Here is a 22973-nt window from a genome sequence, read left to right as displayed (position 1 = left end):
GTACCACAGGACGGGAGTGAGTATAATTTTTTTTTCTTTTAAGTGGCAGGTAAACCTAAATTAAACTATTCAAACTTCATCAAAAACAAAAAACCTGCTGTAACTGAAAAATGTTATGTTTGGGAACGTCACTCTCAGAGATAGGAAGGTTATTTTGAAGAGTAAACATGCCTCAACAAGAGATATTTGACAAACACATTTAAAGCTTGCATGTAATGTTACCACTTTTTTCAGAGATAGTGTAAAAGGTCTTAAATTGAACGATAATGAGTTTCTGTTTCTTAAAGGTTTTATTTAAGTTTCTGTGCGTTTAACAGCTGCAGTTCAAACTGGTTAGTTTGACTTACCGTGGTAAAGCGTGGCGCTTGTGGTGTCCATGGTCAGTGTTTGGTTAGGTATTGGGTAACAGTTAAGTTTGAATTTAAGCTAATTTTGCCAAGTTCCACTTTTATGCTAGCTTTATGTAACATCCACTTACGCTGCATTTCGTATTGTATTAGTTTGTCCTTTCTGTCCACTGCACCTCAAGATCTTTGGGTCTACAAATGAGTGCCATTAAGCTAGCATGTTCTTTGATAAAAACTCTGAATAAAATATTGCTGCTTCTGTAACATCAGTGGTTTTTAAAGTTTGTCTGCAACTGAGGTACATGGATGTATTTACCTGTGCAGGTGAAGCTGCTCAGATGCGAGCAGATGCTGAACGGCAATGTGCACAAGCAAAAGAAGAAAGAAGTAAGTTGGAGGAAAAGCTGGCTCAAGTTGAGAGGAGTACCCTGCTGACTTTGACCAGCAAACAGCAAATTCACAGAGAGCAGCTCGAAGCAGAACGTCAGCAGAAGGTGCACTTTGAATTTGCTGGTCTCACTGTCTATTAATCTGTTAATTGTACTGAAGTGTCTGTTTGCTGGTCCTTAGGAGCAGCAGCGTGCAGAGCTGATGCTTCAGCGGGAGCAGGCCGAGGAGCAGCTGCGCAGACAGTGTGAGGAGCTGCGTGCGCACAGCCAGAAGGAGCTGCAGCAGGTGCGAGAAGAGCTGGCCAGGCTGAAGCAGGAGTTCGGCCAAAGTCTCCTGCAGGCTGAGAATGAAAAGCAGCAGGTACATGAGGTGGTCTTTGCAGGTTTCTTATGGTTCTTATGATTGTCAGTGATGTTTAAAATGTTTGTGTATTTGAAGGTAGGCCAGGGGACGACATCGCAATTCTGAGCATGCAGAAGATCTGCAGATGAAATATAAAAGGACTGGAAGATAATACAATTCCTAAAGAAAGCAGAAGAAGCATGAGTTACAACAGAAAAATGAGTATGCTGAATACAAACAGGGTTACAAACAGGGTTGCGTGCAGGTATAACCAGTGAGAGGAGGAAAAACACAATCAGGTGAAGGCAATCAAGGAAACATGAAGAAAGGACCTTAAAGTAAAGGAGAATAGCAAACCAGGAAGTGGAAATGAGGAAGACAAAGGTTCAAATTCATTGGTAAGACAGAGGGAGACAAAGACAGGGAAAGAGTGCAGACACTAGGACAATATAAAAATTACTGACAGTAAATGACAAGTACGAACTGTGGAACCGATTTCTTTTTGTCCAAGAACCAGTGGCCAAGTCAGCTTCTTTTTCTGAGCTACGTATGAATGATTCTGACCTCGCAGTGTGTTTTGATCAGGCTTTGTCTCAGATGGAGGCAGAGAAGGCTGTCCTCACAGAGAAGCTAGCATCCATCTGAGACAAAGCCTGATCAAAACACACTGCGAGGTCAGAATCATTCATACGTAGCTCAGAAAAAGAAGCTGACTTGGCCACTGGTTCTTTTTCTGAGCTACGTATGAATGATTCTGACCTCGCAGTGTGTTTTGATCAGGCTTTGTCTCAGATGGAGGCAGAGAAGGCTGTCCTCACAGAGAAGCTAGCATCCCTGCGAGAGGACCTGGCCACAGCGGAAATGGATATGGAACGCCTGCAGAGGGAATCACTTCGCAAACAGGAGCAGGACAAGGTAAAAATATGACGGGAGCATACTGGCTCTGTTCACGTTTCCTTGCCGTGTTGTAACTCGGCTGACCGGTTTGTGTTTTCATATGCTGCAGAACCAAATGGCTGTCCTGCAGTCTGAGCTGCGTGAACTGCAGCTGCATTTTGAAGAGTCTTTGAACTCGCATGAGAGTGACAAAAAGAGTCTCACTGAGCAGGTCAGAGAGTTGAACCAGCAGAGAGAGCATGCGCAACAGGAGGTAGGAACTTTTAAAAAAAGTTGATGTAAGATTTTAACTTAACCTATTTTGAGTTTATTCTCACGAGTATCATAGATCAGACCAATCAGTATTCACTGTAATACATAATCATTGTGAATTAAATACCAGCCACAGGTACCAACCAAAGGACCCTGAAACATTACTTGTTTTCTGTGATTATACTTTCACCACATAATATCTAGGAAGGTACCGTGTCTCTTGTTTTTTTGTTTTTTTAAATATATGGTGTATCAGTTGGCTCTCACTAAATTGGCACAGGTTTGTACAGTAGTGTCACAGAAATGGTTCGGAAACTTTTAGTTTGTTTGGCTTGGCATTGGATGGGAGACCTTTCATCTGCTTCTGCTGTGAGGGAGAGTTTGCACCAATTTGTACCAGTACAAGCGAGAGCCATTTACCATAAGCCTATGTTGACATTGGCTGGTGTCACAGAGCTTTGCTAACATCAGGGTGCCATCAGGTGCAGCGTGCACTGGGCCAAATCCTGCAAGGAAAGGTGGTGCGGTGTCCTCTCTTAAGATTTCTACTCAGCTCGCAGTTTCTGTGTCCTTTTCCTGTCAAGTCCACAGGGGAAAAGTTTGGTTCTGTTGACCTTAATATAAACATTAAAGTGCAATTAGAGACTATAATTTTGGCTCAGTGACATACCTCTCGGAGCCAAATGAGGGAGCCGTAAATCTCATCTCTCAGGGTTGCTTAAGGTCAGGAATCCAAGCACAGGGTCGCTGGGCGTTTTAGTGAAATAACAAGCTCACACTCACCTCATTAAGATGTAACTGCAGAGCTGTAAAGGCCCCACCATGCCATGATTTAAAAGCTTGGCCTTCCTGGAAAAGGAGATTGTTTATCTGTGTGGGGCTTATTGGTTTCATTTAAAAAAGAAGCAAAATTTAGCGTCACCCTGTCTTCGTGCTGTCTCCTTAGTCATGTCAAAGTATAGTGAATGGGGATGAGTGGAGCCAGAGCACAAGAGTTTTGAGGTTTGGCCGGCCCTCCCTACCATATATCAAGTTAGGCTTCAGCAGCGTTGTCATATTTGGCCACCCCTGCTCGCTTCCTTGTTTGATTATTTTCACTAATCCCATCTCAAGATTCTCATGTCAGAAAGCAGGAGTGAGGACATGTGACAAAGAATCGAAGAGCATGAAAGACGAAGAACGATAAGGGGAAAGAGGTAGAACGAGAAAGAGGAGGATACGGTCTCTGGTACCATAATATCAAATCAAAGTTTAAGTTAACCCCTTGTGTAAATAAGCCAGCGGTGGAGTGTTTATTTTCTCCGTCGCAGCAGCGAGAGGCTGGCTCCGCTGGGATTCCGGGTCCCCCTCTCCCATCCGCATAACACAACACTGCTGCCCTCATATTCTCTGCCTCCTCCACTGCCCTCCACCCCAAAAAATCAGATAAAATAAAGTGGAGTTGGGCTGGATCAGCACTGGCTTGTTTTTTCTCACTTTAGAGTTTATAAGGACGAACCATCTTGTGTGGCCTCTAAACATAACACTCTTCCTCCTCCTCATCCTGCTCCTTGTCCTCCCTCTTCTCCCTCCTTCTCCCCTACCACTTCACCAGGGGGGCTGCTGTTTATCATGTCGCTGTCTTCGCACTGTGAGCTGCAAAGAGGAGACAGGGAGAGACAGCACCTGGCTAAAGGCCCAACTGGCTCTTATGCGTGCCCCGCTGAGCTCGGGCCTCCCTTCAACACACAAAATGTTGCCATAAAACAGAATATAGGTCAGAGAGTATTTTGAGATAGTGCAGATAATGCTTAAAATAGGAGATGTTGAGGAATAGCTTTCAAACAGTGAGGCTATGATGCATTATCCGATCCTAAGTCGGCATGCAGGAGGATTTTGTTACCAAATAAATTCTGGGCTGGAGCGAGAAGAACTCAAGAAAAAAGCTCAGTGTTTCTAAACTATTTATTTCATTTTCTTGCTCTTGTTTGTGACCCTCTAATTTTCTTTATTGATACATCATGCCTTTAATTCTCTGTAACTTTCCCATGAAGTTGGAGGGCCTCCGTCAACAGCTGCACGAGGGAGAGGATGGACGTTTTAAAGGGCAAAGGGAGTTGATTGAGGCTCACAGAGAGCTTCAGGGCTGTGCACAGGAGCGAGACAAGTTACGCAAAGATGCTGTGGACCTGAGAAGGCTCTTGGGTAATGAGACCCGAGAGAAAGAAGCCATCCAAGCCTCAAACCAGGAGCTGAGAGCTCTCGTCAAGCGAGCCGAAAGTGATAACAGCAGGTATGGCTGCCATGCAAGGCACGTTGCTATAATCGTCCACCAACAGTGGATGTTTATCATATTTTTTAATGTGTAAATATTAACCACGTCTTGACTAGTTTGAGACGAGCTGTGGAGGAGAATGAGCAGAAAGTGGCCGTCTTAGAGGAGCAGAGGAGCTCAATGCAACAAGAGGCAACAGCTCTTCGGAGCGGCATGAGAGAGCTGGAGAAGTCTCGTCTGCAAGCGCGCAGAGAGCTGCAGGAACTGCGCAGACAGGTGAAGAATGACTGAGGTCACTGGTTTCCATCTGATTTATTTGAAATGAAGAATTATATCGGAGTAATTTGTGCTGTGCTGACATGAACAGGTAAAGGTCCTCGAAGGAGAGAACATCCGGCAGAAACAGGAACTGCGAGAGCTGCAGGCCAGGGTATGTGAGGAGGAGCAGAAGGAGGAGGAGGCACGTCGTGAGGCTTTCACCCTCAAGCAGAGAGTGCTGGAGTGTGAAGCTGGCAGGGAAGCGGTGCTAAACGAGGTAGAAGGCCTCCGGGAGTTAGTATGCTAACAACACGCTAGAGCAAACATTCAACCTTGGCTAACATACCTCACATGTCACACTCACACAGTGACAGTCAGCATGAACCATAACACACTACTGTGCAGTGGGTTTGAAAAATCCAAATGTTGCTCAACATTTTAGCAAATTATTGAATTATAAATTCATTATTCAAGCTCTTCAGTCCCATAAATTCACATTGAGGGTCCCTAAATTCCCATGACCCCTTCCAGCAGTAAGTGAATATCGGGTGGATGTGTGTATTCTGCATGCCAGAATAAATTGATGATCATTATGATATATTAGAACGCTGATTAATGATGATGTTTCCCTTTTCAAACTACATATAAACCAGTCTGTAAGCTCAGTAAACCACTTTAGGTAATGGCCAATATATTCTCCAGTTTGATCTGAAACAGGCCGGACCAAGAACGTTTTTAACATAAAACATCTCCACATTATCTAAAACCAATCTGAAAACAAATGATCAAAAATAAACTCGTGGAAATAGAAGCAAAAAAATAAGTTACACGTAACAGCAAGTCTGCAAAAAGTGCAAAACCTGTACGTTCAGAATATTTTGGAGCTATACAGCAGTAACTTCATTTCTTTATAAGCGAAACATGCAACATTGCTACAGTGGTTAGGGCTATCGCCTCACAGCAAGAGGGTTGTGGGTTTGAATCCACTGGCCAATATAGAAGAACAGTTCTATATTTCTTATTCCCGATGCTAAATACCTCTCAGCATTAACTATGTCCCACCAAAACACACTTTGTCCCACATGTAGCTTGTTGGGATCCCATCACTTAAAGTGGTCTGCATCTTTGAAACTCTTCCTTTAAACCCAAATGGAAAATAAACAGAAAGAATTGACAGGATTGTGGGTTTCATGTTATGATTTACTCGTGAGACTGATGCCCTTTTGCGTTTTTCTAGAAACAAGTGCAAAGGGACACCCTCATCTTCATTTGAGAAAAGCCTGATGTATAAAACTTAAACATTTGCTATTGGAGGAAAGTTTGTTTTTATTTCTCTGACATGTAGTGGGTTATAAAGAAGGGTCAGGGTTCCACAGTATATTAATCAATTGCTGTTACTCCTTATTTTCTCATTTCTGAGGCTCTATCAGTGAAGTCGACAAGCTTGTCATCGGGAAACAGATGAACTTCTTAAAGCCATGTTGTTTTTATTTACACAGCTACATTTAGGCCACTAAAAATCCTTTGGAGCATGATTGGAACTACAGTTATCAATAATAATGTTTTAAATGACAGTTTTTCAGTGTTGTAGATCAATTTATGTTCACATTATTAATGCTGCAGTTAAACAGTTAAAGATTCAAATACATGTAAAGATGTAAAAAAAATTTAAAAAAAGATAATCATCATCATCATCATTTACAAGATTGACATATTTTGTAGTGAGATTTTGGTCTCTTTAACGTTTTGGTTAAGGAGCATTTAATAACCTGTTAATTTATTAGGTCGAGCTGTGTCCTCAAATTATAATAGATTACAAATTCTGTTATTGGTTTATCGCATTTATCACATGAACACTGCTAAACATTTTCTACTTTATGTAATTAACACATGATGAACCATATTTAGTTTTGCTGATTTTTTCTTGGTGTTTGCACAGGTCGCAGGTTTACAGCGTCGTGTGATGGAGCTGGAGTCCACGGAGCATCAGAACCGAGAGCTACTGCAGGAAAAAGAAACTTTTCAGTGGCAGAGTGACCAGAGGCACAGGGAAACCACCGCCCAGCTGGAGGCAGCACTGGAAGATGCCAGGGCGCAAATCAAAGAACTCTCCATGCAGGTTGGTGTTGCTAAAAACAAGGCCCAGAGCGTGGAGGAGCAGCTGGAAGTGAGCGATGCCAAATGCAGGGACCTGGAGCTCAAGCTGGCGGGGCTGTATGCAGCTCTGCGCCGCACTGTTGGCATCAACCACGTGAGGCTTTCAGACAAACCAGGGTCACGAAGACGGTTTCCTTCCCCTTGGAGAAGCCACTTCTATTCAAAAGGTATAGTTGGGTCTTACAATAGGGCATCATGGTGCCATGTTTCTCTCTGAAAAATTGAATCGATGAGTGTGGTGTCTGGTCAGGAGGAGAGAGTGTGGCCAATGGATCTCTGCTCTCCGTGTCCTATGGTGAAGACAAAGAGCTTGACTTGGAATCAGTCAATACAGCCCTGCGGGAATTCCAGCAAGAACTCACAGATGCTCAAAGAGACAGGGTATATTTAAAAATCTTAATAACTGATTATAAGTTCAATGATTCAAAATCTGATATTATAGTCATATTTTTTTCACTTAAATAATGGCTTTGCTTTCCTCAGGATGAAGCCAAGGCTCAGGTAGTCAGTCTAACTCAGCATGTGACTGAACTCAAAGACAGTCAGGATAAATCATCCTCCCAACTACTACAACTACAAAAGTCTCTGAAGCAATTAGAGGAGGGTAAAAACCCACTGAACTCTTCACTCATACACAAACTAGCAGTAGTTATTTGCCTAAGCAAGCAATATGTTTTACATATATAACAGATACATATATTCTTTCAGGAAAACGAGACGTGGAAGAACGATTGAACCAGGCACACACTTCGCTTTCCCTGCAGGAAGAAGCAGCACATTGCACAGAGAGAGAGAAGAGAAGCCTTGAAGAGGAGCTCAGGGCTAGTCTGCAAGCCGCTCAGGCTGAATCCAGAGCACTTCAGGTACGTAAAAAGCAAAATATTGTTGAGAGAAATGTTGACAGCATCTTCTTTGAGGCTGAGGAAATCCTGTTCTTCTCCCTCTACAGGACAAGTTGGAGGTTGTTCAACAGTTAGAAACTTGTTCAAATTCAGAACAGCAGAAACTGAAGGAGTCTCTGGAGGCAGCAGAAGGCAGGATGAGAAGTCTGGAGCTTTCTCAACGTGCTCTCGAAGGCGAGCTGCAGAGGGCCCAGCTGAGAGTGGCAGAGCTGGATGCTGAGGCAGGTGCATTACAGGAGAGGCTGACGGACATGAGGAGAAAACTGGGTGAGAGTGAAGACCGGTGCGCGGCGCTGAGGTTTAGTGAGGAGAGACTGGCCACGTCATTGGCTCAAGCTGAACAACATGAGAGTCAGCTGAGAGAGCAGATTCACAAACTGTCAAACACCCTCAGTGACAGCAGGAGCAACACGGGAGCCCTGCAGGAGCAGATAACGCAGCTGCAGAGGGCTCTGACTGCCAGCGAGCAGGACCGAAGGCTGCTGCAGGTACAGTCTCTCACCTGAACCCTCCATCCAGCAGGAGAACAACTCCCATGTTTTAGCTGGCCTCATCAGCTGTGGCATATTTTTTATTTACTCTGCTGTGGTTTCATTCAAACTCGTCAAAATCTGAGCAGTAAATTAGGCGCTACATCTATCCCATCGAGCATTTTATCCGTTGATTAGAGGTCTAAAAGATTCTAAATGGTCCGTGGCAATCAAGACTGAAATTGGGTTAAATGTGAAATTAAAAAGTGAAATTAAGTTGATCTTTCGATTCGATTGGACTTTTGTGACACAATGTCCAACTGCGCTAAAATAAATGAATTGTTGATAATGTATCAATACTCTGCATTCACTCATTTGGCTAAAAATCTTCCGTCTGCGTACCCAATAAAGGAAAGAGTAAAAGTGTCATGACTTCAACCAAACAGGGGATTTCAACAGCCATTTGTCGGAGTAAATGTCCTAATATTTGCTAATATTTGCTAACATGGTGCCACAAGTGAAAGAAGCACCTGGAAACCAAATGTCCCTTCTGAGAGAAACTTCAAAAGAGAGCTGGCTCTGAACCAGAGGCAACAAGACTGTTGGTTGGACTCTGATTGTGCCTGATACGGAGATGAAGGCAAGATGTAAGCTAGTGGAGTATTCTTGCAAAAACATTTTACAAACGGGCTTTCACAAAAACCAAACAGAAACTGATGGATATGACACATGATCTAGAGGCTAATTTGCACAGAAATGAATACATCTGTGCCTTGAATTGTTTGGCTTGTCTTTGGTGTAACTTGGGCACAAAAGGTTTTCAAAAACACTGATTTAGATTTGGAAGGTGCAAATGAATATGTTTAGTAAGGCGACCAAAGTGTATCAAGAGGGGTTATTTGAGTTACTTCTGCACTCTTATTAGTAGTCTGGCCATTTTGCTCTGACCTTTGACATCAACAAGTCATTTTCTCCCAGAGAACTGCCGCTCTCTGGATATTTTCTCTTTTACAGACTATTTTCTGTAAATCTTAGAGATGGTTATGTGGGAAAATCCCAGGAGCTCATTAGTTTCTGAAATACTTAGACCACCTGTCAAAACCCAACAACATTCAGACTATCTTAAATCATCATTCTTTTACACTTTGGTGCTCAGTTTGAACTTCAGCAGGTCATCTTGACCATGTCTAAATGCTTTACTGGACAGGGTCCTTCCGTGAAAAAGGTGATCCATTGCGTTGTGTTTTTGTCGATGTGCATGTGTCCATAGGAACGTCTGGATAAAACACGAGACGCCCTTTCAGAAAGTAAGAGGCTGAACCACATGCTCGCAGAGCAGAACCAGAACCTTCAAAGAGTCCAAGAAAACTCAAACTTTAATATTTCTGAGCTAGAGAAACATAACAGAACACTAAAGGAGGTGAGTCACAGTGGTAGAAGTGTAAGCAAATACAGGTACAAAGGTCAAGACACTGTTTTGATGTGTGGTTGATTAACTGTGTCCCAGAGCCTAAAGCAACAGCAGGAGGCTGAGCTTCAAACCTCCCAGCAGCTGCACAGAGAGAAGAAAGAACTCCAAGAAAAGGTCGCCAATCTCCAGAGCTTCTTGCAAAAGCTCCAGAGTGAGAGAGCTGAGATCGAGAAGGTGGTGACACGCTTTGGTAAAGACAAATCTGCACTTAGAAAGGCGCTGGAGAAGGTGAGCTGATTGGCCTGCTGCACAGTGCTTTCAAACACTGATTACACTTATCAGCTTTCTCCCCGAAATTCAGAAAGCTCGGTGAGATTCTGTGTGGCTGTTGTGTCAGTGTGTAAAAATAAAACCTGAAACAATTAGCATTAAAAACTAATACATTTTGGCAAGTGCTATACAAATAAACTTTATTATTTAAACAAGGGATCACCAAAAATGCAAAACAGGAGAAACATCCATAATCTTTAGTTGCTTTACTTCTTATTAAACCCTGAAGGGCCAAAGCTTTACTTTAGGAGCTAACATGGCTGAGTAAAGTTTTTTTTTTTTTTTTTTAAGATTGTGTTTCTCATATCAGTGTAGTTTCCTTTATTTATGAGAGATGTTCTAAAATACTCTAATGTCATTATTTATGGAATCTAAGTAATTTTATCCAAATCCATCATATTTCCACCTGATCTTTATGCCATACTGTTCCACTGTAGAAGGGATGTATTGCCTGAAACTACACCCGCCTCTGAAAGCTACCAACTGTTTATCCAAACAGAGACCAGTACCAGGGAGATAGTATTTGGGTATCTGGGCAACAAACAGTTTTCCAAATAAGCAGCAAGTTTGTCTGAACTCTGGTTGCTCTGGTTGTCAAACGAACAAAAAAACGTGGACTTTTTAATATCTCTTAATGTTTCTGTAGTTCTGTTAGCCGTGATGCACGAATGCACAAATATATTTTACACAAAATCCCCATTATCCTCGTCACACCAGTGGACCGGTTCCTGTGAAAACTATGAAAAGTTGTAAGAAAAGTAAATTGACAGATTTATAATGTTTACAATTAAAAATATCACAACAGCACGTGTAAATATATGTGTGGGGTTACTGGAATGTTAAAGTCAGTCGATCAAGACACGGTATACACGAGATTTCAGTCAGGTGTTAGAATACACTGATTGTTAAAAATGTTTTACTTGTGTGTGTGGCACACAAAACCTAATATTATAAAGCTGCCAGCCTTAACAAACACAGGGGAAAACACAGATGCTGTAGTTATAAATAAGCATGAAAGAGGATTATTCATTATTTGGGGCTTTTATGTCATAAATCAACATAAAAGTAAAAAAAATAAGAACAGTAGTGACAAATACTGAGAATGAATCCCAGTTACTAAAAAGCAAAAAGCTGAAACAAGGCATTAAAGCCACGATCTTAATTATTTTTTTAAACCCAGGCCCTAAAGTATTACTCTGCTTTTGGTCAGTGGACCTAAAAGATATTTTTGCTGAATATGAGGTAAAATATCTGTAATATACGAGAAAGCCAAACCACAATTGGCTTTAAATGTAATTAAAGACTGCAAATTCTACAACTGCTGGAAGCCTTTGTGTGACAGCAGCCAGATCTGAAGTAATCCACGTTTAGTGTTGGTCAGAAGGCTCCTGGACCAAGTGAAGACATATAAGACACATAAAAATACTGAACACTGTCTTTATTATTCTGTAGTTTAGTGTTATTATTTCCTGAGCTTTCTGTTTGCTGTAGAAAGTCATCCCAAACTGAGGGAAATACGGAGGTGGACTGTGGGAACCGAGAGGCTCTGTGCTCGGCTTCTGCTACACCGATTACAGGAAGGCACACGGGTGCAGAACAATCATGGTAAAGTCGTTCACGTTATGTCACCCTCGTGCTGTTGTCAGGTGGAGATGGAGAGGTTGAGGAAGGAGGAGGAGGCAGCATCTGTCGCCAGAGCACGAGAGGAGCTGGAGCAGAGGGTGCAGAGCCTGGAGCAGCAGCTGGCTGGAAAACAGAACGAGATGCAGACTCTGCAGGTGAGAAGCTCCAGGATTACAGCAGAGGACGAGCAGGGACTGCACTGGCAGCACAAACTGTTTTATAGGATCTATACGTAATCCTCAAACAATCCAGCTGTTCCAGCAACTGAAATTATGGTTATATTTTCATCATTTTTAATGGCTATGTTGTTTCTCATAGCATCCTGTTTCCTTCATCTATCACAGACAATCTAAAGTTTTCTAGTGTTCGTAATGATGATGTTAAAAACTCCAAATAAACGGAAAAAATCATTTCAGCTGTCATCGCTTCAAGATACTGAATTTAATTGACACTGAGTCATTTCTGTGCACTCCATCGCTGCTAGAGACAGTATGAAAGATTGATTGGTTAGTGTAGTCAACTCAATGCGATGAGCAAGGGTTGGATCTGACTTTGAAACCACACACCACACACACCCGGGATAATCTTTCTTTCTGGCTCTAATAACAACTATAATTTACAAAATGGACTTCATGTTTTACTTAGTATGACCTGAAAGTAGAGTCCATAAACTCATCAGAACATTTTTATTGTAAAAGGATTGAAGGACAAGCAGTACCAGCAAACAGTTTCACAGCAAATATCATAAAGACATTTAGTAGATTGAAAAGGAAAATTACAGCGTCGTCGCATGTTTTTTATCATTAAACAAAAAGTAATTTTAAGTGCTTAAATAATGACTCACCTGACTAACCTAATTAAAACGACTCTAAGATGATGTTTCTGAGATAAATACCATCCATTTTCCACTGGTGGGTCAGTCTTGTTATGACCTACGATGTACATACTCATGTACATGTACATACATATAGAATTGACTGGGCTAACTCAGTTAAGCCTTTCTGGACCCAAAGAAGAAGACTTTCCCATCTCAAAGTTCAGGAGTTAAACTCTAAGTTTGTGGTTTCTGGAACAGGATCCAGATGTTGTACAGCTGTGGCATTCAGGTGTGGCAGAGAGAGAGAGAGAGAGAGAGAGAGAGAGAGAGAGAGAGAGACGGTGTCTTCCATAAAGAAGCCAAAATGTCAGTGGATCTGACAGCAGCCTATAAAGACACAACAAAAGAAATGTGTAAATCAGAAAATGCAGAAGTTAAAGACAGCTGCCTTCCAAATAATGTGTTTGTAAAAATTTGTGATCAGAGAACCCCACCAGGAGACACTAAAAGTACACAAAAACCCGAATTTGACCTTTTCTCTCTGTGTTTTCAGTCTCATAATCTTTTCTGAATTGTCCTCAGGCCCACATCTCCCAGTCAGAGCATGCTCACGCACACCGCCTCCTGGAGGTGACAGCACGCCACCACCAGGAGTTGGATATGGAGACGGAGCGTCTGAGAGACAATCAGCTTCAGGCAGAGCAGGCTTTGGAGAGCAGGGAGAAGGCACATCGACAGAGGGTCAGAGGCCTCGAAGAACAGGTATTTTAAATCTACCTGTGAATGTTTTCTGTGTGATTACAGATATTGTTTTTTTTGTTTTTTTTATCTGGGGTTTTTTGCAGTTGCTGGCGCTCAAAGAGCAGCTCGATCAGGAGACGAGAAGACGACAGGCCTATTTCAATCAGATGCTTCAGCCCGGCGTGTAGTGAGAGTGAGAGCGTGCTCCTCCGCCTCTGTTGGCTGCTTCCCAACAGCGTTACGTTTCAACCTACATCTCCATACAGAGAAACCCACTCCTGCATTCGCTCCCACCTCGCACATGTGCACACAGGATTACATTAATCCAAAGGAAAACTCAACAACAACAAACAAAGAGCGTTTTGTTTATAAGTGAACTGGATGTGCCAAATTGTTTTAAGGATTTCCTCTGACTCACCGCAGTTGGCGTTTCTAAGTCTGCTCATGCTGTGTCAGTTTTCTTGGTTCATACTTTCTTCTTTTTCCTAGATTTTTTTTTTATTTTTGCAAACTCATTTGTCATATTGATCATGTGAATCCCAGTAAGAATATATATGAGTGCAGATCCAAATATTTAGAATAGTCATTTGCAGATTTTAAAAGATTTTTTCTTAGGATGTCAAAAAGACTAAATAAATGAATGTTATCATGTGTGGTGTTTGACTTAATCAGTACTAATGGTGCAGAAGTTTTGATTATTTTCAATAAACTAAAGCGCAGTTTCAAAGTTTCACAATAGTGTTGGCTCTTTCACGACGTGTGAGTTTTGCACTCTTACAGCATTTGTGAATTTAGTGTTTCTTGTTTTCCTGTGTGAGAGAATGACCTTCTGTCGCTGTTGCCATAGATTTCTGTCAAAGATAGGTGCACACTCCTCATGATCCTTTAAAAGTTCACTGCCACTTATCCTGTAATCATCCACAACCCTGAACTATCGCAGTAGCATGTTTTCATTCTGACTTTGAGTATCTTAAACACCAGTAACCTGTTTCCATTTTCTTCCATTTAAATTCACACTTATTTCCCCAACAGTTCACACACATGTCTTCTCACTGTGTCACATAGCAGGAGTTTCACTGAAAGGGGAAAATCCTGTCAGTTTCTTTAAAGCAGCCCTTTGATTACCATAGATCCGCCCAGTGCTTATCCAGTTACCGGCCTCGTTCTAGCTATTGGCTAGAAGGAGCTAATTATGCAAGGTAGTGAATCCCTGTGGGGGAGGTGGGGCCAAAGCTGAAAGAACTCCTTTGGCAAGCAGAATAGAGCTTTTATTGAGGATATTTCTAAGCTGACTATCAGGGACCAAATCACTGGATTGTTTTTAAAAAAAAAAATCTCAGCTGAATCAGGTTGCTCCCCCTCTTTCATTCCTTTCCTTCGTTTCATTTCAGTGAGACAGAGTGTAGCTCATGCAGTGCCCAGCAGAAAGCAGAATGCAAGGAATCTGCAGTATTCCCCTGTCTCACACAAGAAGCCCAGTTCACCACTGAAGGACAAGTGAGGAGAACCAGAGAGCAGTCAGAGGAGGATTCAGAGGGAGAACGTGCGGTCTTGTCTTGTTCTGCTCTGCTCTGCTCTTGTTGCCTCAGGTGTACGCGCTCCTCCCTCTCCTCCGCTGTGCCTGCTGTCAGCTCCATCCCTGGGTGGCTGAGGCCATGGTGCTGGTGCTGGAAGCCCTGCTGCCCTGCTTCTGCACCCTCTTCTTCCTGACCCTGCTGCCCGGCGTGGAACCCGCTGTGCCCCTGGAGGACTTCTACCCCTTTGGCCGGGACAAGGGGGACTCCCAGACCATTGCTCAGGATGACGGCGGCTCCGGGCTCCTGGAGATCTCTGTTGCATTCCCCTTCTTTGGAGACAGGCACACAGGACTCTATGTGAGTACAGAGGAGTGTGTTTCTGCTGATGTGTTTTGAAATCACTGGTTATGAGTGTGCATGCACTTGGTAGCTGGCAATTGGATCTGAAATGTTGTGGATCGTATAAGAGCCTCAGGGAGCTGAGATGTGGCACACAGCCAAATACTACATTGCGGTACCCTCAGAGAATTTGTATACGTTCATGTAGAATATCGCGTTTTCCCCTCACGGGTGTAATCATACTCCTCTGTGACTTTCTCTTTACATCTGCCCCTTTCTGCACTCTGAGGTCCCTCGAGTGCACAGAGGCAGAGCAAGAGACAAACTATTAGCAGCACAGTGGTAACTCCTGTTATAATAAATCTGCAAAGAGCTGTTAAAGGAAGTGACAGTTTGTGTTCTTACTGTCGCCGCAGCATCTGTGAGTGGTTCTCTTTTCAGAAGGAGCGAGAGAGCGGAGGGAAAATATGCACAGCAGAGAGAGAGAGAGAAACAGCACTCATGGGAGGAAGCCCAACGGTTTGACAAGGATTTTCGCACAGCACAGTGAAACAGCCTTTGATCTGCCTTTGTCATGTATTGGGTTCGGTTCCAGCGCATGGAAAGGCAGAACTCCCTTAAATCAACACCACCTGTTGTGGTGAGGCATCTGCGTTTGCGCTTCATATCTCCCCTTCCTCCCTCTTCAAACACTGGGCGAGGGAGGCTGAGGAACCATGGCAACAATGGGCAAGGTCAGAGGTTGTTTTTCTAATCTGAGCGTTTACGCCACGAGTGGTGAGGTCAGCTCCCTCATGTGGAAAAATGTAAAACTCTCCTGCATCTAAACGCAGCGTAAAGACAGAGACGCGATGTTTACGAGCACAACTGCTGGCACTTCTCCTTTAACAATACTGATACTCTGCAGTGAAATTAGACAAGATAAGACATGTTGCTGTTTGCTTGGCTTGTTGATCTTAGACTGAATTATCATCTGATAGAGAGATAACAATCTAAATCTGAAAAATGTGCTGTGTTGGTAGTGATGTGATACCCCGTGGCTCTTGCTTTGCGTCTCATTCTGAGGTCAGAGAAAGCAAAGGCAAATTATAGAAACCACTTGAAATTACAGTCACGCTTGTTTTAAAACCTCACCTGAATCCATTTAACATGCGCTGTAAAGCAGGCGGCCCACAGGGCAATATCTGCCACCAGAGAGCTGCTTTGAACAGGTAATATTTCAGTGAGTACTAAAGGGGTAAATTTGTATGAATAATTTCTCCCAGGACTTTGTTCCAAGCCTCTGGGCTACATGGAAGCTGCAGAATCAGACTGGTTTTAGATGGTTTGTGGGCGCTGTCACGCTTCATTATCATAACTGATTCTGCTGAGCAGTAAACATGCCTCGGAGCGTATTTCTGAACCAGGACGTCTTGTTTGCAGGAGTTTCCGTAGATTTAAGGATCATCACAGCCATGCAGCGCTTGTTTACAGATACTTTTAATGTCACCTAAGATACCGACTTGGTCCCACTCCAGTCCCATTTCTGCCTCGTAACCAGGCTGTCCCTCTGTTACGGTCTGTGTCAGGGAGTTTTCTCATGTTTCTCTCCTCCTCCGGGTCCTCCCTCCCCTCCTCCCTTCCTCCCACGCCTCAGATAACATGGCAGGGGTCTTCCCCCTGGAACTGTCCAGCTGCTTTATCTGAGAAATGACCAATCACTTTAACATAATGCAGATGTATCTGCAAAGAATCTTAGAGGGCTTCTAAACAATGCGTTTCATGGATTAACTACTCTTACGGATGACCGGCGTAAACACAGCGAAGGAGCACATCCAAGGTCAGAGAGGAAAGAACACAAGTTTAAAAGCAGATGTGAGAATAGACGGGCACAATCAAAGGGAGTTAGTGCAGAGAGAAACTCTCATGGATAGTGGAAAAAGTCCCAAGTCTTTCAGTGGATTAAACACTGCAAAAACTCAAAATCTTACCAAGTATATTTGTCTTATTTCTAGTCAAAATTATCTCATTACACTTAAAATAAGACACAATCAGCTACAGGGCAACATTTCAGTAAGCTAAAGGAACTTGTTTCAAGACAGTGAATCTTGAAACTAGAGAAAAACTAGAGATTTTTCACTTGTTCCACTGGCAGATTTTTTCACTTATTTTAAGCTAAAATATCTTGTATTAAGTGAAAAAATCTGCCAGTGGAACAAGTGAAAAATCTCTAGTTTTTCTCTAGTTTCAAGATTCACTGTCTTGAAACAAGTTCCTTTAGCTTACTGAAATGTTGCCCTGTAGCTGATTGTGTCTTATTTTAAGTGTAATGAGATAATTTTGACTAGAAATAAGACAAATATACTTGGTAAGATTTTGAGTTTTTGCAGTCACTGGAAATAAATGCACGTAAACAACATTTCAGTACATTTAAATGTTTCCACCGAGAACGTTCTACAGCATATCTGTATTTTTACAGATTACACATCTGCTAGTGCTGATCTGGTCTTCTGAAGAGCACCAACACTTTGTACAGTTTCATTCACTCGTTTCACTCACCACCGTGTATGGCCCAAAGATGTGTGCGTAGAGTTTTATTCTTTGTACTCTGCATGGGTGCATTTTACATGCATGTGTAGGATGAGAGATGTGTGTTATATTAGAAGCAGTTCATCCTCCAATGGAAACGATTTTTCTGCACATACTTAAAAACATCTTAAAGTGTTCAAGTGAATGATGCTCTTTTAAAGAATCGGGCTTTTGGGAATACACTTCTTCTCTTTGTTGCAGAGAGTTAGCGGAGGAGGCTGATGCCACTTTGAAGCAGTTTAAGGGAAATGTCTCTAAAACTAACACTTACTCACAATGGGAGTACTTCAGCTACAGCAAAGCTGGAGTATTTATTTGTTCACAGGTAATGCATGACCCAAAAATAAATGAAATGCCCCACTGTTCACCGGTGTGTGTAGGAATGTCCCAACAATGTTAATCAATCTCAGCTCATGAGGAAAAACTTTTGTTAGTTTTGTTGATGGAAGAAGTCAAGCATCTCGTATTTGCTTAGTTATGGCCACAGTGATTCTTTCTGAGATTCGGGACTTTTATTCGTGATGACTGAGCAATGCCTGCGTGCTCTTGCACATGCACTACACAAAGGTCAAGTGTGTGGTGGTGATTGCCCGATGAATGCCTGGCCTGGGTGTTCCCAGCACTCAGGATAAAACAATACAGTTCTGTATGTAAGAACGAAATGTAGGCTTTTTCTTTGGCAGTACATACAAAGCAACAGATTCGACTCCAACTCGTACACGTGTCAAGTGCCCCCAAAAAATACTGACTCTTAATATTTTTTTGTGTGGAGACAAACACGTTGCATTAAAGCAATGTAAAAAAAAAAAATCTACTACACGCACAAAAAAACGGGTGAGGTCCAAACACCAAGAAACATAGAGCACAATCAATCTTATGGTGGCCCTCACGAAAAACGTCATGACAGGAAGCAATCATAAAAATATAAATCTATTTAATCATCATGAAAAAGTCATCAAAATACAAAAAGTAATGCGTTAAAATGTTACAGTACACTAAAGAATCGTATACATGTATATATTGATCACATTCATTTTTTTAACTGTCTACAAAAGCATTATAAGCACAAACCACATCATGAATAAAAGTGTCAAACCTAAAAATCTTCTAACAGTGAGAGATTATTGATAGTTTGCACTGATGACGACTCATTGCGAAACACATTTACTTTGCCCACAGGCAAGATGAATGTGACGAGCGACACAGGGCTCTGACCCGCGCACTCATTGGCTAACAATGTTTTAATCTGTTTCTGGATTATCGTCCTTTCTGACACAGAATGGCCAAAATTTACAAAACAGACTTTATGTTCCATTTAGCACGACTCAATATGAATCCCCACAGTAGACTTGTGACTTTTGACCATTAACATCTGGTAAAGGCCCTCAGCGACCCTGAATTGGATAAGTGGGAGAAAATGGGTGGTTGGATGGACCCGAAATAAGTGAATGAGGCCATAAACTCAAAGGAAAGTGTTTATTGAGGTCAGGGCTGAGGGACATTATCCCATAGACTTCTAGAGGACTGGAATCTTTTTCCAGCCACAGGTATCAGCCCCTGGAGGCCATTAAAAAGAATGCAGTTGTAAAGCTACATCCATCTCTTATACTGTGTATGGTCTTCCTCAGTAATTGATTTTTGTTAGAAGAATATTTAGCAGTGCTGGTATTCTGTTTGGTTTTGTATGTGGCAGAATGTGAAGAAAAAAAGACTGAAGGTGGGATATTTCACAAAGTGTGAAGTCAGCAGCTGATTTTGGACTCTGCATTTTGAAACTTTAATCCTGGTGTTTTGGTTGCCATCATTTTTGGTTATGTTGCCAACAGAAGTGACTAACTCCAGTATCTAGTATTTTAAAAAAGCCCAATGTAGAAGAGGGAGAACAATGAAACCTTTATGTTTCCCAGGATGGGAACAAAATTGCCACAAAATTAGACATTTTAACATGGAAGTCTATGGGGACTGGGTCACTTTTGGAGTCAGCCTCAAGTGGGCACTCATGGAGTTGCAATTTATGGCTTCGTTTTTCAACCCAAGAGATTGCTGCTTGATTGTAACCTGTAGATGACAAATGAGGTCCTTGATAGAAGTCATTTTAAGCTCTTGCACTTTTAACTGTATGACTGACAAATTAAGACTTTATTTGAGTGCCTTTACGTATATATTACACCAACCCTCCACTTCACCCGTTCTGTGAAAGCATTTCAGTGCTTCCCTGCAGTTGTCGACAGGATTTATTGCCTCGCTCTAAACTCTTTGTAGCATAAGGTGAGCCGGGGCTAAGGAGTTACAGGCCAAGTGCACAGACTGTAGACTGCAGTCACTTCCTCTGGTCTCGTCAAATAATTGGACAGGGTTGTAGCTGTGAAACCTCCGTTTCTGACAAGGAAAATTAATGTTTTCCTGAGCCGATCCATGGGCACCTTTTTCATTTAGGGGTTTGCTTTGGCTTGACTTAAGCCAGATGAAAGTTTATTTTACTACATAAATTGCTCAGCTCTAAAGAAAACCACCCAAGCAAAATCCTGGATGTATCCGGCAAAGAATTCCCAAAAAATAACAAGAGCGTTAGGAAGAAGCAGAAAGAAGTGGCACCGTTCAGAGTGAGAGTAAGAAATATGGGGCGAGAGATGCTTCTTACAAGGTTGAATGATCGCACCACTCTTCGGTCTGACTCTGACCTTGGTCACGTTACAGCGCAACACATGGCACTGGCTTTGAACCCATTCACTCTCCCACGAGTGTGATGTAGGAACATCCTTCTCCGGTTTGGTACAATCTAGTTAGAAAACGCAAGCACAGGAAAATAATGCGATATGATGCAAAGCAATAGGGTCCCAAGTTCATTTTTATTCCTCTGAGGTCATTTTCATATTAAAGTAGCATTAAAAAAAACCCAAAGAAGTATAAATACACTTCTTTAAGCCGTTCCAGATGCTACAAGAGATTCGATTAGGTGATTAAACATATTCCAGTATTAGAATATACACTCTATTTAGTGTTCATGACTTCCTACACTAATTCTGCTGTAAGATGATTCACTTCCAGACCGCTGCCACCACAGGTCTCTCATTAGTGGGCATGTGGGTGTGCAAGGTTTGTAATTCATGTGCGTCCTTCCATTCCTTTAGCGCTGTGCCCTCTCTCTTGTTTTTCTCCCAGTATCGGATGGCGCTCTGGCTGACCTCCGGGCCCTGCCCCTGCACTCGCTCCAATGTTTCCCCCCCACACATTGGCCACATTCTCACCACATCACCCTGGTGCAGAGGGGAAGGCTGTGGTTGGGCAATTAACTGAGCCCCCGTGCTGTGCCAAACAAAACTTCCTCAGCTGTTTTTACAGCAAAGTCCTTCAAATTATGGTTTTCATACATGCGTGGAGCAGAGCTGAGCCATCTGACGTTGCTTTGTCACTGTCATATGCAGCTCGGCCTGAATGTTAAAAGAGAGGTAAAGTTCACGCCAGAGTTTAGCGGAAACAGGGTTGGTGCTATGAAGGGAAGAATCTCATGCTGTGGGTGCACAGAAATAATGCATGAATGAAAGCCTTTCACACGGATTCAGCCCTTTATCCCGCAGAACTTTCCTCTCCACTCAGGTTTAATCGTACCTGTCAACATCGGGATTTGAAAAAGTTTTTCCTGCACTCTGCCCAGACCGTCCCTTCACCCCTACCGCTGGCCAAATAGCCTTACATCAGTGGTTCTTATACTTTCGAAGCCAGGGAACATTTACAAGGATGCTCTCATAATTCCACTTAGCTGGTTTGGGTTTGGCATCACTTGATCATGAAGACTGACTCAAATGTTTGTCCATGCTCACCAGCTAGCTAGCAAGCACAAATCCAGATACAATATGATGCTTTAAGAGCTACAGTGCTCCCAGTTTGGAACAGCAAAATGATGGACTTATAGATAATTACTTTGTGGACCACTAGTTTGAGAACCATGATCCTACATATAGACAAGGATTGGAAGACTGAATATTCAGGGATTGGGTTCACTAGTTCAACACAACTCCTAACCTTTCCTAATGTCCAAGAAAAATTTCATTTTTCAGGAATCAGGAGAACATGAATTATACTGGGAACAGTGGTTTAATTTAATTTTTTTTTTTTTTTAAAAGAACAACAATTAATAAATTGTAAAATTATGTGCTCTTATGTGGGCTGATCCCCACAGAGGTTACTGCTGGAAAGCACCAGTTTCATTTTGTGTGGGTGCAATTATCTTTTCTGAACCCCAGCTGGTGAACACTGTGACCCATTTGTATTTAATGAATAGTTGGGTTTCAGATCCACTCTTTTTTATGCACAAAGTCTGCACAGGTAGACTCCTTCCTAAATTATGCTTAATTTTCTCACTTTCTTATTGCAGTGTCCCTTCAGGAGGAGAGTATCCTAGCTATTATCCCAGGTGTTTTTGTGGCTACAATTGAAAAACCTAATGACAGTCATGTTGCTTAATTGAAAAGAGGACAGCTCAGAGGAAAGCTGAATGTGTATGTGATTGTGTGTATTCAAAAAGGTGACCACGAAGAATGGGCAGATTGCAGCTTTTGTGCAAATTTCTCATCCAAACTTTATAATAATTTGTAACAACAAATTTTATAAAAACGTGTCCACCTGAATTTCTGAGAACTAGTTTCAGTGGCCTGTCTCATTCTTGGTTCCAGGGTTAAAGTTTGAACTTTGAGCTGAGCACCAAGCAAACATACATACATACATATATATAACAACATTATGGATAATTTAGCAGAACAAAGTTCTGATATTAATGTTATTTCCAATGCAGCTGGAGACCAACTAAACGTGTATACCACAGAAGAGTCAACTGTGCCCTCTGCTCTCTGCTCTGACTGTGTCATGAGGCTTTCTCCTTTCAAAGCGGTCTGTGAAGAGCGTCACTGTCTCTGCTCTTTTTGACACGTGTCAGGTTAGGTATGTAATGTCCTCTCTGTAGGTTCTCCTGGGCAACTCTAGGGAAACTTAGTTTTTAATAAATAAATGATCCTGTTTTTGGCCTCTAGAAGTCCAGCTGTTTCGATTGTAACGATATAAAAGAAAGAAAATCCAGAAATAAACCAATAAATATATATTTTTCCTGATTATTAGTGTGACTCTTGATGTAATATCTGATGACTTCCCAATCAGTTAATCAAGTGATTAATTCATTACTTTACATATTTTAAGAAGCTTATATTCTGCCATGCAGTAGAACATCCATGCACATTTCTCACAGGGGACAGATTCGTTTACCTGGTTATTTTGCTGCGGGCAAATGTATGGATTTACAGACCGTGAAGTTCTTCCTGCTGTGATGACTTTGCAGGTGTGTGATCAGCAGAAACTGGGTTTTTT

General features: G+C 42.1%; 2 protein-coding genes across 11 annotated transcripts in view; both read left to right on the top strand.

Moving 5' to 3' along the window:
* crocc2 (ciliary rootlet coiled-coil, rootletin family member 2) overlaps positions 1–13927 on the top strand; it is a 43429-nt gene extending 29502 nt beyond the window's left edge. For 5 of the 8 annotated variants that reach the window (XM_085397334.1, XM_085397341.1, XM_085397337.1 and 2 more), the window contains 17 exons: positions 672–841; positions 918–1097; positions 1860–1994; positions 2086–2229; positions 4262–4500; positions 4599–4758; positions 4850–5017; positions 6680–7064; positions 7148–7278; positions 7381–7501; positions 7606–7760; positions 7847–8287; positions 9540–9689; positions 9777–9968; positions 11657–11788; positions 13033–13212; positions 13296–13927. In XM_085397334.1, the coding sequence (XP_085253460.1) occupies positions 672–841; positions 918–1097; positions 1860–1994; positions 2086–2229; positions 4262–4500; positions 4599–4758; positions 4850–5017; positions 6680–7064; positions 7148–7278; positions 7381–7501; positions 7606–7760; positions 7847–8287; positions 9540–9689; positions 9777–9968; positions 11657–11788; positions 13033–13212; positions 13296–13379 (3167 nt within the window). In that variant the 3' untranslated portion in view covers positions 13380–13927. The remainder of the gene's footprint in view (positions 1–671; positions 842–917; positions 1098–1859; positions 1995–2085; positions 2230–4261; positions 4501–4598; positions 4759–4849; positions 5018–6679; positions 7065–7147; positions 7279–7380; positions 7502–7605; positions 7761–7846; positions 8288–9539; positions 9690–9776; positions 9969–11656; positions 11789–13032; positions 13213–13295) is intronic. The other 3 variants (XM_085397340.1, XM_085397335.1, XM_085397338.1) reach the window with 3 other exon arrangements.
* A 149-nt stretch (positions 13928–14076) lies between these two features.
* sned1 (sushi, nidogen and EGF-like domains 1) overlaps positions 14077–22973 on the top strand; it is a 31828-nt gene continuing 22931 nt past the window's right edge. For all 3 annotated transcript variants that reach the window (XR_014909533.1, XM_085397342.1, XM_085397343.1), the window contains exon 1: positions 14077–15065. Coding sequence is in view for 2 of the 3 variants with exons in the window: in XM_085397342.1 (XP_085253468.1) it covers positions 14847–15065 (219 nt within the window). In the remaining variant the exon portion in view is untranslated. The remainder of the gene's footprint in view (positions 15066–22973) is intronic.

Source organism: Rhamphochromis longiceps, linkage group LG23 (genome assembly GCF_057381845.1).
Source record: "Rhamphochromis longiceps isolate RC_006_pf linkage group LG23, R_longiceps_female_GT1.1, whole genome shotgun sequence".
Taxonomy (NCBI): domain Eukaryota; kingdom Metazoa; phylum Chordata; class Actinopteri; order Cichliformes; family Cichlidae; genus Rhamphochromis; species Rhamphochromis longiceps.
The sequence above is the reverse complement of the archived record's forward strand: the minus strand, read 5'-3'. Positions and strand labels throughout refer to the sequence as shown.